Source organism: Brachionichthys hirsutus, chromosome 16, assembly GCF_040956055.1.
Source record: "Brachionichthys hirsutus isolate HB-005 chromosome 16, CSIRO-AGI_Bhir_v1, whole genome shotgun sequence".
In the NCBI taxonomy this organism is placed as follows: Eukaryota; Metazoa; Chordata; class Actinopteri; order Lophiiformes; family Brachionichthyidae; genus Brachionichthys; species Brachionichthys hirsutus.
Genome location: NC_090912.1, coordinates 11,438,228 through 11,455,047, shown reverse-complemented (window position 1 = coordinate 11,455,047; position 16,820 = coordinate 11,438,228). Strand labels below are relative to the sequence as shown.

The 16,820-nt window shown below is 45.3% G+C and overlaps 1 protein-coding gene across 1 annotated transcript in view; it reads right to left on the bottom strand.

Annotated features, from left to right (window-relative positions):
- Window positions 1-15,767, bottom strand: part of si:dkeyp-72e1.9 (syntaxin-binding protein 4) — a 59,295-nt gene extending 43,528 nt beyond the window's left edge. The window contains exon 1 of the mRNA XM_068749524.1: window positions 15,703-15,767. Within this exon, the coding sequence (XP_068605625.1) occupies window positions 15,703-15,767 (65 nt within the window). The remainder of the gene's footprint in view (window positions 1-15,702) is intronic.
- Between the last annotated feature and the right edge of the window lie 1,053 nt (window positions 15,768-16,820).

The window sequence follows — 16,820 nt, the reverse complement described above, 5'->3', positions numbered from 1 at the left end:
GGGTCTCACTGCTAGCATGTATCACAGTTAGCTAGTGATTTATCAATAGGGTCTCACTGCTAGCATGTATCACAGTTAGCTAGTCATTGATCAATAGGGTCTCACTGCTAGCATGTATCACAGTTAGCTAGTCATTGATCAATAGGGTCTCACTGCTAGCATGTATCACAGTTAGCTAGTGATGTATCATAGGGTCTCACTGCTAGCCACAGTTAGCTAGTGATTGATCAATCCATGGTGAGGCTCAGCTGGCTGCTGCCTCACCGCACATCTCTTCTCAGTATTTGAATGATCAATGTGAAAATTCAGCGATATTAATTGGAAAATAACTTTTTACTCCAAGTTACTAGATAAATACAATTATTTAACTCACCGAGTTCCAGCCATTTTCAGCTCAGCTCTACGCTGAGTGCCCCAATTTTTGCGCATTTTTCCAGATTTTCCAAGCCCCACAGAATATTTTCTACTATGAATATGCAAACGCCGAGCCCATCACATGAAAGACTAAAGTCTCTACTTTCATCAGAATCAGAATCAGAAGGTGTTTATTACCATTATCAATGAGGGCTCACAGACTAGGAATGTTTCTCGGTTAAGTCGTGCTACATGTAACAGTAACGACTAAGATACAAAAAACATACAAGTACAGACACATCACAAAACAGCAGCCGGAAAGTAGGCTCCAGTGAAGAGAGGCAGATTTCAATGTCAGCTTTGGCAATTAATGTTTGGGTTTCAAAAAACGTCTTTAGACGTGAATGGCACTCAAAGAGTTAAATTATTCTTTCATTAATTTTATTTTTTGCATGATTGCAGGCGAGGTCTCACTTGCGTGCACCGACTGCACATCACGGCAGTGAAACATTTATCATTCACTTTCTTTCATCGACTACAATAACGTGTATAAACCGCTGAACAGATGGAATATTTCCATACATCATTAATCATAAATACAAAACTAATACCAGTACAGTGCATCTCCATTTCTGTTATAGGATCCTTCCGAATAAACATTGTAGGAATAAGAGTTGCCAATATTTCTACGACAGGTGACAATTATCCAAATAGGACTTCAGCTCAGCAGAGCCTCCCAAACAACGGCTTTAAAGCAAAGCCAGTCAAACGAGTGGAAAACCTACCTGGCAAAACCCAGAGGCACTTTCAACCTCTGGAACATGATTGTTTGAGGAAAGCCTGGACCTCAGTCTTGCTGTCAACATGGGTTCAAAGCCTGTGCTGCAGCCGGCCTCTCAGCGCTATGAGGTGTGCGTGCCAGCTAATGCGGAAATAAGCTTATAGAGGAAAGGATCATGCACAAATCCAAGAGGAACGGTGTGCTAAATATAGGCCTTTATGAAATGACTGCTCAGCTACTCCAAGAATCAGCTGATTGTTTTAGAAGCTTCAATTCTAGAGTTTTAGAAGCTTCAATTCTCTTGAGAAATTATGGGAACCGGTTTGGGTTAAACCTCCATCCATCTTCTTGTAGACAAGACAATCAGCCACTTAGTCCACCTTGTGGGTCCCGGGTGTTGCTGGAGCCTATCCCAGCTGGCTACAGGCGCGCGGTGGGGTACACTCCGGATGCGTCGCCAGCGCATCACGGGACCACACAGAGTCAGACAGCCACTCACGCTCACGCTCAAACCCATTGTTTTGACATGCAATTTAAATGGAATGGTACAAAATATATGTACCTTGTTTTGGCAGTGTGGGCGTGGCCACCGGCGTGTCGGCAGAACACCTTGAGACACACCTGCCATTCATTTCCAATGGAAGCGAATCTGTACCGTAATTCAAATGAAAATGCATTTACAGAGAAAGGATTTTTCATTTTCAGAATATCGGTGCATCTTTCGACTCGTAAATAAAACGAGTCATAAATCATCCAGATTGCATTTTCACTTTCTTCCTCAACACTGCTCACATTGTAACTTAATTAAAATGATACGTAAAAGGACATTTAATATTTAATTTTCACACGATGCCAACATCAGGAAAGAATGGGGAACATTCCACTTGCAATGGCACCAATTAGCCAATGGAAGGTTTCAATCTGCTGGGGCGGATGAGGACAGATTATTTTTCAGTGTTCTATGTGCATGTGAGAAAAGGATTACAGATGCAGAGTTTTCTATTTGAAACGAGTCCAGTCGGGGTCCGGTCGTAGATGAGCTTGTCATGACTGACCAGCGTGTGATCAAATCCAAGACGAAGGGCGTGCCACGGTTTTAGGAAGCATGTATCCTCCCATGAGCCGAGCATCTTTAACAAAGGTAGCGTGATACCCAGTGCTCGTACAAGCTGTGCTATTTTAAAGTTGTACGGTCATCTTTGATTTCTCACGGTGCTTTAGGATTGTGAGGCTTTTCCATGGTTGTAATATTACGTGAACGTCAGACGGCATCAGCAGGACTTTTATTGCATTTACAGCACAGACATCTGACCCGATGATTACACAGAAACACGACACGCCTAGATTGATGCTAATTATGGTGTCAAAGGGAACTTCCTGCTCTGCAGTTGCAGCCGACGGCCTGCCAGAGAGGCGTGGCTTTCACTTCGAACCTGAAGACTTATCGGCAGCTTCTTCTCTCTCTTCTATTCTGTTTTGTGGCGTGACTTTCAGAGAGCATTCCAGTGTTGGAGCCACCTAACATTCTTAAAATGAGCGTTTGATTTGGGGGCCTTGTGTTTACTTTCATCACCCGCTGTATTACATAACACGTAAAATCCTGCATTTTCAAAAATCTAATACCTAGAGGAGCTTAGCAGCCATTCAAAGCGTCTGACGTGGCAATGAAGGGAGCTTTAGAGCCAAACCAAAAAGAAAGAAATAGGAGAACTTCTTAAAGGAGACACATTATGAAAAACTCACTTTTCCCATGTTTCTACACTATTAAGGTGTTTTTGGGTCACTACCAACCCAAAAATGGCAAAATAAACCATCAAGTGAATCCTGCATAGTTTGCATAGTTCGGTAATCACCTACTGAAACGTGCATGCATGTGTGTGCACATGCATGCACATTCATCGCGTGCACGAAGCTGCTTAGTTTCAGTTGTAGTTTCAGAGGCTTTTCTGACAGAGCTGTTTGAGACAGACAAGAGGGACGCTGTCCTGCAGCATCTGAGACAGAAATGAGGGACGCTGTCCTGCAGCATCTGTTTGAGACAGAAATGAGGGACGCTGTCCTGCAGCATCTGAGACAGAAATGAGGGACGCTGTCCTGCAGCATCTGTTTGAGACAGAAAAGAGGGACGCTGTCCTGCAGCATCTGTTTGAGACAGAAATGAGGGACGCTGTCCTGCAGCATCTGTTTGAGACAAAAAAGAGGGACGCTGTCCTGCAGCATCTGTTTGAGACAGAAATGAGGGACGCTGTCCTGCAGCATCTGTTTGAGACAGGAATGAGGGACGCTGTCCTGCAGCATCTGTTTGAGACAGAAAAGAGGGACGCTGTCCTGCAGCATCTGTTCGAGACAGAAATGAGGGACGCTGTCCTGCAGCATCTGTTTGAGACAAAAAAGAGGGACGCTGTCCTGCAGCATCTGTTTGAGACAGAAATGAGGGACGCTGTCCTGCAGCATCTGTTTGAGACAGGAATGAGGGACGCTGTCCTGCAGCATCTGTTTGAGACAGAAAAGAGGGACGCTGTCCTGCAGCATCTGTTTGAGACAGAAATGAGGGACGCTGTCCTGCAGCTCTGACGCCACATGTACGACCTGCGTTTACATTCACAAACAGCATGGATGCCTTCAAAACTCTTTTAGCATCAACTTTCCAGGCACTTATTGCTTATTGTTGACTTTATATTCCAAACTTGTTTCTGACTCACAGGGAGTTTATTCCATAAGTCAAAATTTGCTGTGTATGTTTAGCAGCATTTCTTCCTCCTTGATGCTCCACAGGAACGAGCCTGGCTTATGAATGTGTTTAACAACGCACTTATTATTTTTTTCACCAGGTCGTGTGGATTAAAAAAATAATTCTATCGGAGGGGGAAGGATATCCGGTTTGTAATTTTTTTGGCTATGTGTGTCCATGGCTTTATTCTCTTCTTTGATTTGGCAGCCATGGCCACAACCATTTCCCTTCAAACTTTAATCGCTAAATCTACACAGTGGGTTGTTATCAGATTATGGGATTATCCAATCCACATTGAGGAATCTAACAAACCTGGACCAATCACAGAGAGCATTAGTGTGTGTGTGCATGTGATTGCAGAGCAGTACAAAGGAAGGACATGAAAAAATACAGAGGTCAACGTATTCCACAACGTCCTCTATGGGCAGCAAGAGGAACTACAGGTCCAGGACCACGCACAGACCGTCTGGGCCCACCAGATGCATTGAAGATCAATGTTCTTATTAAAATGCATTGGTCATCGTTTTTTTGCAACGTTGTGAACTCGAAACAGGCGTAAAATATTTTACAATGTCTCAGATGACTGCCAAGTACAGGTGCAGCTTTCAGGGAGCAACTGGAATTTGGTTTAGGGTTTGAAGACATGTCTTCCGAGAGACTTCTTCCCTTCCGTCTGGTGATGAGTACAGATATTTAAAATCCGCTGCGGTTCTTAACATTTACTTTTGGATGGAGTTACGTTCCGAAGACCCCGTCGCTAGATGATTTCGTCGTTAAATGAAGCCCCCGTTGACCGACAACTTGGCCAACATTGTATATGGTCAAATGTTTTTTTATATTTGCATACATATATGCCATTTATTCCGTACTCACTCACAACTCTGCAGCCGGTGCATCCCGCTCGTCGTAACAGCGATTCCTTGTCGCTAAACACATTCTTCTAACATTTCGAAAGCCCATCGTAAAAGTACATCCTTAAGTGAGAACCAACTTTAATCATTCCTGTCAACTAATACGGTTTCACCGTATTTTCGGACGGGAGCATTTTTGAGCAGTACGGCATACTGTGGAAATTAGGGCGAGGAAATCTGTAAATACGGAAGATTTTAAATAAAGGAGCGATTCTGAAAATACCAGGGCAGATTGAAAAACGAAGCCACGAAAGGAAATGTTAGCAGTTAGCAGACAAACTTGTTGTTTACAATTCTGTTGTGGCCGTCAACAAATGTGCAGAAGCTTTTCTGCCACTTTTCTACTGCGATTTGCTGTGGAGACCCCCGACGGGACAAGCCGAAGGTGTAGTAGTAGTTTAGTAGTAGTAGTTTGATATAAACCTGCGAGATCTTTCATTCTATCGATCCTCAGGTTTGTTTGTTTGTTTATTGGGAATCCCCATTAGCCGTTGCCATGACAATGGCTAGTGTTGCTGTTAATAACAGCCAGTCTTACTGGAAGCATAGACTAATAATAATAACCCCCGACCATAAGGGCTTCACTTTTCTTCCGGTTTACCTTCGTGGAGGAGATCTCACCAAAGCGCTGAACAGTTGTTTCCTGTTTTTGAATGGCGACAAAAATGTCATCTGCATATGTGTTACGGCCCAAGGGCATACATTTTAAAACCATAACTACAACTGGGAATGTTAAAGTTAGGGAGGCCTGCTCTCTGATGCTTTAAAAAATGTTCCAGGGCCGGAGAGTCGAGCATCCTTGAGAGGGGGCAGCCCTGCCTCGCACCCCTCTGGACCTGAAATGGAGCTTTATAGCGTGTTCCACAAGTACGTGTCTTCAGCTGTATCAAAAGCCTTATGGAAATAAAGCCAAGTCCTGTGTCAAAACCGTTCCTAATTAAGTGTACGATATGTGTGATTAGCCTGCCTGGCACACATTAGGTCTGGTCCGCTTGAACAACCTGCTCCATCACTCTTCTTAGCCTGTTGACCAAGACCTTGGAGAGGAGTCTGTGCAGAGGTGGGACATGGGCCACCAGTTCCTGCAAGCACTGGGACAACCCTCAAACAGCTCAGGGGCAGCCGACCTCCTCTCAGGCGTTCCCTGAGCACGGAAAGCAGGTCCCCACCAATCACTGTCCAGAACAGACAGATAGGCCATCCAGGCCAAGAGACATTCCCCGGTTTCAACCCCCGAGGGGCCTCAGACACCACCTGCAGGTTGATGTCAGCATCTGGATTGAGGTTTTGTTTTGCCGACACCTTTGGAAATGATTTCGAAACCTGCTGCGTATCCAGGGACATCTGCACTGTCCTGCAGCACCGTACCATCCGTGGAACGCATGTATCACGCTCCTCTGTCCGTTTGTCCTCTCCAGCTCAGCTAAAGCCCACTTTTTGTCCTCGAGGACTGTCATGTGTCCTCTTTCTGTTGTGGAGTCTGCAAAATACTGCAGTTCTGCCACATGTCTGTCCAGATCTCGGATAGATCTGACCAAGTCAGCGGAGACGTCGCGAGGATACTGCAGGCACAGATTTCTGATCTGGCTTGTCCCTACATCCCACCATTGCTGCAAAGAGCTACAATCTTTTTGTGTTTTGTTTTTTAAACCATTCCAAAAAGCAATAAAAGCAGTTGTAAAGCATTTGCCAGATAAAAGTGTTGTGTTAAAATGCAAAAAGTCACTTCCTGCTTTTGTATGATTTCTAAAAACACATTGGGCTAAAGCATGATCTGTAAAACCGGTTGGCAGAATGGAACAGTTCCTAACAAGCACTAGAATGATGGGTGAAACAATCAAACCTGTCGAGTCGTACCACGGACAGCGTGTTCGCTCCACTTTCTTCCTCAAACTCTCTCCCAGCATGCACCGGGACAGAAAGAATGAAAAAAAGTGACAACTTTGATACTTAAAAACAGGCACAAATGAGAACTCTGCTAATTAAGGAAGTGTCAATGGGTGGAAATCAGCAACACCCAAAGGTCCCTTTGGCCAAATACGGTCAGCAGTCTGTTTGAGGATCCATCACTTCAGTGGAGAGAAAATCTTTCTGATTCATTGATCATTTCCAGAGGGAACTGCAATTAGTCAGTAAAAAGCTAATTGGATTTCCCGTAACTACACAGTTTACCTGACAAGGAAAAGTAGAGCTGATTATACAAAATGTATGAGACAGCAGCATGCAAACCTTTACAGAACTTAAAACGGAGCCATGTTTGAGTTAAAAGAGCAACGAAGTGCACATTATTCCTGTATATTTCCATTTTAACATAAAGCACACAAATATATCTCCGAAAAGACGAACTGTTAAAACTATGGTCTTCAGATTTGGATTTGCTTGATGCTTTGGTTCTGCAAATGCCAACAGTTTCTCAACCTTTTTTGAGCCACGGCACACCACCTAGCAAAAATGCTACAAAGGCCACTTTGTAGCATTAGGATAGGAAAACGTTTAGAAGCTTCTACTCCTGTTGGAGCAGAAAACAAAGAAGGGACTGAAACCACCAAGCTAATCAGACTCCCCAGGAGCATTAGCATCTCCTTTATGAACGCTAATGCTCCCCAGGAGTCACGAAACCTGATTCGTTAGCTAGCTGTATCGCCTCAAGCACGCCGTCTTTGCTTCCTTTTGACCCCAACTCAAACTCTGATGTTCGTCTGGGTCGGAATTTTGTCCCAGTTCAAAGTTTTCCTGTTGAAAATCTTCTCCATCACTGTCAGCGGCACCTGTAGTATGCATCACCAATTCTCTTGTCTCAAAGTGACCGGGCAATGAAGTACTTGCTGCCACCCAGCGATATGGAGGGGTAACATTTACTAGAATCTTGATTACAGCGCAGAGACACGACAACGGCATTAAGTTGTATTGGACAGTAGTGTGATCGAAAAACACTCATATATGCCACAGAAGTTAATGTAAAATGTAATTTAATTTTTATCACAGGCTAACATTTTGGGCAACCAGTCCAACTGGCCATAGACCAAATCAGGGCCACGAGGTCTCTGGAGCAAATTGCCTAAAAACCCCATTTCCATTTTCATAAAGCAAAGCAGGAACATTGCCTCTTCTTCACCTCTTTTCCATCCCGTCTTTGCTGAATTCCAACCCTTCATGCCAGTTTTCATCAGAAACTGATGGTAGTTTATGAATGACAGATGGCTCTACCTCCCCATAATGAAAGCCCCCCCCCTGCTGACTCTCTTTATCCACATCCAATCCCATCAACATCTGTCTGTTAGCAGTATTACACAGACAGACAGATAAATGTTGTCTGTCTCCGGTGGTGGCATCAGAGTTCATCACAGACCCCCCCCCCCCCCCGTTTCTGGTGCGTCAGACACAGCAGACAAGATGCTATCACGGTGTGATGCTGTCCTCTGCTGTTTATTCATAGAATAGTTTTTATTCAGTCTTAGCGGATATTCCAACAGTTTTCTTTTTATTATGGTTCAGTTCTTAGTTGCTTCCAGCTCTTTGGATTCCATCCTCATTTGATGCAACGCTGCAGTGACAATGTGCAGCAGCACCTCGACATGCGCGCGCTTTGACATGCGAGCATGCCGAGCTACGAGCCGGCCTGCAGCAATATCTTGCATTGAGATGCAAGCATAAATTTGAGATGCGAGCGCACGAGCACGCCTCCAGATGCTGAAGCTGCGAGTCCTTCACTCGCTCAGTGATTTTTGCTGCATTTGTAAATATACTTTATAATAAGTGACGGGTCCAAAGAAAGCGAGTGGTGAGGATGACAGTACAAAACACACACGATGACGGTGGAGATTCATTCATTCAGCTTCAGAACCGCTTTGTCCATTACCGGGTCGCAGGTCATGCTGGAGCCTAGAACCGGGGTACACCCTGGACAAGCCGCCAGTTCATCGCAGGGCCACACAGACAGACAATCATTCACACACACACACCTAAGTTGCATGTTTTTGGTGGGAGGAAGCCGGAGTCCCTGCCCTCCTTCCTCTTTGGGCAGGTAGAGGATGCTCTGAGGCACCCAGTGATGACGGTCCCAGATGAAGTTGACTATTACTGCTTGCATGCTTGACAGTAATGTTGGTGGGGGTCGGGGTCTATGCAGGACAGTCAATGCCACACCATCGGTGCAACCACATTATTAATGATTAAAACACAACCTTTAAAAGACAACTGATAAAATCCACTGCGATAGAATGAAAAGATATCCCATGCAGACACGGGGAGACCTTGCACCCTCCTCACAGAAAGGACGCCAGTCGGATTCGAGCATGTTCTGTTATAGAGGCTGGAACATTCGTTTGGCGCTAGAAGATCTGCATTGAACTGGTTTCGGTCAGCGAGGATGAAGGGAAAGGTCTACAAGACGGTGGTGAGGACAGCCATGATGGACGGCTTAGAGACAGTGGTGAGGACAGCCATGATGGACGGCTTAGAGACAGTGTCTCTTAGGAAAGGACAGGAGGCGGAGCTAGAAGTGGAGGAGATGAAGATGCTGAGGTTCTCCTTGGGAGTGACCAGGTTGGACAGGATTAGAAATGAGACAATAAGAGGGACAGTGAAGGTTAGACGTTTTGGAGACAAGGTCAGAGAGACCAGACTTTGATGGTTTGGACATGTCCAGAGGAGAGACAGGGACTATATCGTTAGAAGGATGCTGACGATGGAACTGCCAGAGAACAGGGCTAGAGGACGACCCAGAAGAAGAGACATGGACGTAGTGAGGGAGGACATGAGAGTGGCTGGTGTTGGGGAGGACGATGCAAAGGACGGGGTGAAGTGGAGAAGGTTGATTTGCTGTGGCGTCCCCCCACAGAACAAGACTAAAGAAGCAGTATGTGATAAATGTTCTACGTACACAAAAGTTAGATATGGAGTTCCACAGGGTTTGATGCTCAGATCTATTTTATTGACTGTTTATGCTTCCCTTAAGCCGGTGGTCCCCAACCACCGGGCCGCGGCCCGGTACCGGTCCGTGAGGCATTTGTTAACGGGCCGCACAGAAAGAATAACTAATTTATACAATTTACGTTGTATTGATTATTAGCGTCTTAAAGGTGTTTTATTTTGAAAAACCACCGGATTTACTCCAATGTAACATTCGCCTGTGAATTTACATGCTTTACGTGATACGTTACTAAAAACAGACGTGAACTAGTGAAGATTAATAAAATACAACCGTCTTTGGAGAGCTTCTTTGCTAATGGGAAAGTCCAACTGAGGAGGAAGATAAGAAAACTTATTTTAACAGACAAACCAGGAGTCAGACTTAAAACTCGGGTTTATCTACAGCTGGCTGGCTTCATTAACGAGTGAATGAAGGGTTCAAAACGCCTTCGGCACAGAGACAAGAACCTGGATTAAAACACAAGAAACTGGATTAAAACACAAGAATGTGGAATTTATGAAAAAAACGTGAACATGAAGGACAGAAGTAATTATTGAAACCACAATTTATGGTAATAGTTATTGCAAGTGCATTATATAGATTTTATTGGTAAGATTATATTCCTCTTTTTTTATTTGATTACCCCCCCACGGTCTGCGAAAAAATTGGCCGCCATGAAACCGGTCTGTGGCAGGAAAAAGGTTGGGGGCCGCTGCCTTAGGCAACATTAGTAGAAAACACTACTTAAATTTAAATTGCTTTGCAGATGACTCACAAGTATTCCTTTTATTTCTGTCTGGCTCAGATAATTCATTGATATATTACATATTGAAGGGCTTCTCCATGGTCTCTCCAAACTCCTCCCAGAGTTTTTGCCTCCATATCCACTCAGGCTGCAGTACGCCGGGCCTGCCGTTATCCGTCGGCCACCTCCGGAGTCCCAAGAGTCAGCAAGACTCAATAAGACTCCTTCTTCAACTTGATACCATCCCTTACTTCCAGTGTCCACCACTGGGTTCGGGGGTTGCAGCCAAGACAGGCACCAGAGATTCTGCAACTACAGCTCCGAATGTCCGAGCCTTTCCTCAGATCTGGTAGAAGCTCTCTTGGAGATCGGTGTTGAAGACTGCGCTGACTGACATAGGGCTCTGTCAGATGTTCCAAACAGACCCCATGACACATTTAGGCCTGCTAAGTGTGTCCGCTCTCCTACTCTGTGGATTGGTCTCTAGCCGAGGGTGTCCTGGTACCCCGTGCACTTATGGAAAACCATGTGCTCAATCAAGGTGTTCATTATGGAAAAACTGTGACGAACAATGAAGTTCAATAACAAAACACCATTCTTGCTCAAATCGGGAAGGCCGTTCACCCCATTCTCCCCCTTCAGGTATCACTGTCACCGCCCGTGTGATATTTGACGTCCCCCAAAAGAACAATGGAATCCCCAGACAGAGCAGCACCCACTAGCCTTCCCCGGGACTCCAATAAGGCTGTTCAGGCCGTAGACCAAAGCAACCCCGACCTGAAGGCGCAGGACAGAGACCAGGGTAAACTCCAACACATGGCGACTGAGCTGTGGGATTATAAGCAAGCCCACGCCTCTCACTGTGGGCAACGCCAGAGAATGTAGAGTCCAGCCCTTCTTGAGAGGTTGGTTTCCAGAGCCCAAGCTGTGAGTGAGGTGAGCTCAATGTAGATGGTACTTCTCAGCCTCCCTTGCAACCTCAACGTTTGAGGGGGTTGAGGAATCCCGCTCCCACCACTCCTCCTTGGTCAAGGCTCGATTGACCAATCGAGCCTTGGATGCTAATGGGACGGTAATTACTGACCTCCTGCCCGTATCCTGGCCTGTGCAGATGTAATGATGCCAATTTTTCGGACCCAAGTCTAACAGTCCAGGTTAGAATCCGATAGTAAGTCTTCCATTTGCCCTGTCTTTGAAATAACACTCCCTGCATTTCGCTGTCCTCTGAAAATACCAGGTGACAATTAAGAGAATAAAAGACATGTTCACTACACCGTCTACCCAGTAAAGTGGCGGAAGACGCTAAATCCAGGTGACTTAATGGGAGCATGTGTCCCTCGGTCACAGAATGACTAGAGCACATATGTCAAACTCAAGGCCCGGGGGCCAAATGTGGCCCTCCAAGTCATTTTTTGTGGCCCCAGAAAGCTGTGTGCAGACATTTGTTTTTGTAAAATGCTGCATCTGCCACATGTTCTTAACAGCCCACATTTGTTGGTTGTTCTGCAGTTCTGCTCCTCTCAACTGTGACAAAAGAGTTTTGAACAAAGTTAATGCCATAACTTGTGTTGGATGATATTTTTCTTTATTTATTATTTCATATTATTGACTTGAATAAGTTTGATTATTGATTGATGGAGTAGTGTGGTTTTCTTAACCTGATCAATTGAAAGGATTTGATATAATAACAGCAATAATATATCCATATATTTTTACAACTATACAATTGAATATGCAATGTTTGTAACTTAAGTAGTGAACTGATCAAACAGAAAAAAAATTCAGCAACATGGCAATAACAATAGCAACATGCTGCAGTCAGGAAATCAATAATCTGCTGGAGGTGACTATTGAAAGTTATTTGAACTTTTGTTTTTACATCATGTGGTGAAATGTTGATCCCGGCTACATATGGATCAGGATCAGCACTGGACAGCTCCATAGGTAGTCGGCTACATATGGGGCTGTCCAGTGCTGATCCTGAAAGTGACGTCTTTTCCGTGGCATTGACTCGGGGAATGTTCTATATCTTGCCCACTTCGGTTGGTTTTTTTGGTTTCTGCATGTCCATGACAAGACAAGGTGGTGGCTTTTTGGTTTTGCTTTGATTTTGTATCGATTATCTTTGTTCCTGCGTGATGATTGCATTTGAATGGAACTTTTCCACATTATTAGATGTGTTAATTTATTCCCATCACAAACTTTGGTTCATACTTATGATTTTTCTCATTTACAGTTTGGCTTTATCTCTAACAATTTATAAAGTTACAACCTTTTAAAAAAGTGATATCAAAACTGATTTTATTGTAATCACTGTGGCGGCTAAAGAGTTAAATAAAAGATAAATAGTTATTTAACAGCATGTTAAGGAGTAGTTACATTTATTTTACATTAAATTACATTACATTTAGTTACATTTTTACTGTGTTACGGTTTACATTTGGCCTTTGGGGGGCAAACATAATGCTAATGTGGCCCTTGGAGAAAATGCGTTTGACCCCCCCTGGACTAGAGGGACGCTCGCTGCCACCGGCGGTCTGACTTCCACAGGACGGGAGACGAGTAAAGAATCTGTCAGAGCGCATCCAGTCACGCCTGACTCTGCTCTCACCGCCCGCAGTCACCGTCACGATGAAGAGCAAGGACAGGCAATGTCCCTCTCATCTGTGTCACATTGGGGGGGGGGGGGGGGGGGATCTCAACCACTAAGTATAAAAAATAAAAACAATACAAGTAATTATTTTGAAATTAAAACTGAATCATATATTTAGACGGAGACACAGAGAGTTTGAAACATCCATCCATCTTCAGAACCGCTTGATCCCTAACCGGGTCGCGGGTGTCCCTGGACCCGATGCCAGCAGTCTATGGCTGGGAGGCAGGGGACACCCTGGACAAGTCGCCAGTTCATCACAGACAATCATTTACACACACACACACACCTACGGACAGGTTAATGTAAACAATTCGCCTCATTTGCATGTTTGTGGTGGGAGGAAGCCGGAGAACCCGGAGGGAACCCAGGCAGGCGCCCAACTATCCAGAAGGATGCTCGTCTTTCCCTTTTCGGTGTCTTGCAGGCTCAGGGCTTTAACGTCTACCAAATTCAGGACAGTTTTGTGCAGGACAACAGAGACGCCCTCCAGTCGGTCTAGTGATCTTTAAAGGTTCCACATCCTAAGCGGCAGGATGCTTAATATTTCAGTCAAAACAAACAGCCACTAGACGCATGTCTTGGTTCTGATCGACAGAAGCCAGCACAGGCAGATCCCTTTAAAGGATTCTTCATTTAAAAACTGATGCAGCCAATAATCTGAAAATAAAAATAAAAAAACAAGTTCTTTGATCTGCTCCACAATTTAGTGGGACCTTCCCTGCCGATGTTCCAGTTCAGTTTATTTAATGTCAACTTCTGTGGATTTTTTTCACAGACATGGAAAAAATACATCAAGGCCTGAGCGGAGGAAACAAAAAGGGTGAATGAATTGTTTCCACATTAATAGAGTCCAAAATCCCTTCCATTCATCCATTCATCCGTCCATCCGTCCATCCGTCCATCCGTCCACCCTCTTGTAGACCACAATCGTCTCATCTGCGGCCGCTTTGTCCTCCATGCGAGGACAAAGCTCTTCCTGGGTGTTTATCCCAGCCGACGAGGGACAAAAGGCGGTGTACACCCCGCATGCGTCACCAGCACATTGCGGGACCACACAAAGACAGACAACACACACACACACACACTCACACACACACACGGACAATTTAGAGTAATTATTCACCTAAACTGAACCCTCGCGGCTACGAGAACATACGAACTCCACACAGATAGGGATCGAATCCGGTACCCTCTTGCTCTGAGGCGACAGCGCTAACCACTACACCTTCAAAAAGGCCCTAAAAATACACCTTTCAGGGGGACAGAAACGGAGATAGTCATCACGACTCTCTCCGGGTCAAACCCCCCCTCCTTTTTTTTTATTTTTATTTTTATTTTTTTTATTTATTTTTTTTTTTTGTCCACCCATGTTGCACGTATTAATTGCTTTAGTAATTTATTGTAATTTATGTAAGTTATTTATTGTCATCTCGCATCAGTGGTGTAATTTATTTTAGATTAATTGTTAGTTTGCACTGGCGGTGTAATAACATTTTATTTTTGTCTTTCTAATGTTACGTTGCATCAATTGCGTAATTTAATATTGGATTTATTTTTATTTGTATTGTTATTTGTATTGTTTTTTGTGGATGATTTATGTACGAAGGACTTTCAATGGAAACAAGCCCGCAAGGGCTTTTTTGAAATGCTCCTCTTAGACAGGATGTTTGACGTTATTTGTACTGTAATACATGCTACTGTTTGACTGTACTTGTACTGTAATACATGCTACTGTGTGACTGTACTTGTACTGTAATACATGCTACTGTGTGACTGTACTTGTACTCTAACATTCTATCTAATAAATATATTCATCATCATCATCAGTGTGCCAGTGTGCAGTACTAAACAAGCATCTTGTGCCCATCCCTCCGCCCCATCGCGCCTGACTCGCACCTACCTGGTCCTGATAGTGGGGTTCATCCTGAGGGGAAACGGTCCCAGGTCTGTGTCTCGGCTATCGGGGTTAAACTCCAGCACACCGGAGACGTAAATGAGAAAGTAGTCCCAGAGCTCTGGAAGCTTCTTGGAGGAGAGAATCATGAGTGAACGTTCGGTGGGGTAAATGAGGAGAGTCGGTCAGCAGCGCGGGAACACCTTCCTCCAACAGTCCCCTCAGCCCCCACATGGAGCCGACTGGCCCCTCCCGTCAGGACACGGCAAAATGAAACGGCCCTACTTCCCTGCCGTCACTCACTCCATCATGCTCTGCATGTAATGCTGGTCTAACAGGCCGCAGCCCCACCAGGATGACTTCAGAGCTGAAGCCGCAACCGAAGCGGGGAAAAGAGCAGAATTCATTCCAGAAGCTCGGACAGAAGTGGCACGTCAAACATGGGGAGAAGGCAAATCCCTGCAATTCAACCTGTGTCGCTGACGCACGCGCACACGCACACGCACACGCACACGCACACGCACGCGCACAGTGAAAGGGAATTCAGGTTGTCCACATGATCAATAAATCAGCAGTGAAGATGCTGGAATTAAAGATCACCCGGTGGACCCAGCACGCACCGTGCCCGAGACCAGGTCCACGTGGACCGCACCATTCGGGCACGCTGGCCGGGCCCCCCCCCCGCTCCGGAATCCAGACTCGCTAACTTTTCACATACCAGTAAATGAGCGACAATCCATCGAAACGTTCGAGCTCCCTCCCCCGCTGCTTCAGCAGAGACATGTCCTCCCGCACAGGTCCCCGCGTCCCCGTCCGCGCCGTGGCGTTCCGGAAGGAGAAGGCAGACGCATCACTCCCTGCCCCGGGCCGCGGGGCTGTTCCGGGCGCACCTGCTGACTGCGTGGATGTGTCAGCGTTCATCGCTGCGAGGCCGGGAACACGCCGACCGGTAAATCCCGCTCTAATCTGCGTGACACGTGGGATCGTTTTCCTGCTGACTGACCTGACATCGGCCTGACAGAATTCCTGCGCGCCTTCAGCCGAACCGAAGTCCTGACGCACGCCCGTGCGACGGGACGTGGAGACTCCCCGCGGAGCAGAGCTGCTGAGTTCAGGTTCCAATTAACTAAACCAGGTCAAAGGACTTTAGCGGCTTGGAAGACTTGCTTCAGTGTCGGTCACACGCACCTTGTTTGACCGCGTGACGTCATTTCGGTGGTGAGGGTTAGTGTGTGATGAACTTTTATTGTTCCGTTGTTAATGCTGGGCTCTAAAGGGATCAGACTGACAGGTAAGAAACCAGAAAAGCACCCAGAGAGCACAGACCTCCCCCAAGCAGCTCGCTCCCCTCCTAACTGGATCTACACCGTCCACACGGTGATCTGGATCAGCACCAGAAGGTTCTCGATTGTTCTTGGTATCTTTAAAGTGAAAAGTCATGAAAAGCCAAAGTGGATCAGAGTTGAGTTTTATTTTTAACTTATTCTTGAATACATAAATGGGTTTTAATGTTAAAATGCAATATTTGTTCCTGACCTCATTCTGGATCAGAACCAGAAGACATCGGACCCCTTTATGACTGGGATGTTTGGTGACTGAATTGAATGCAGATTTTCCTAGACTTTTTGAAAAGGTCTCCATTATAAGTAAATAGGAAAATCTGGATTATTTTTTTTTGGGGGGGGGGGGGTATCCAGACGGGTATCCGGATCGCACTCAGAGTTTAAAGGGATCTAAGTTATACCAATGACCCGTCATCAGATTTTTATTCATCAACATCCATCCAGCATTTTTCCCTAATCCTGCTAAACGCCCTTATTTTTGGAAAAAATCACG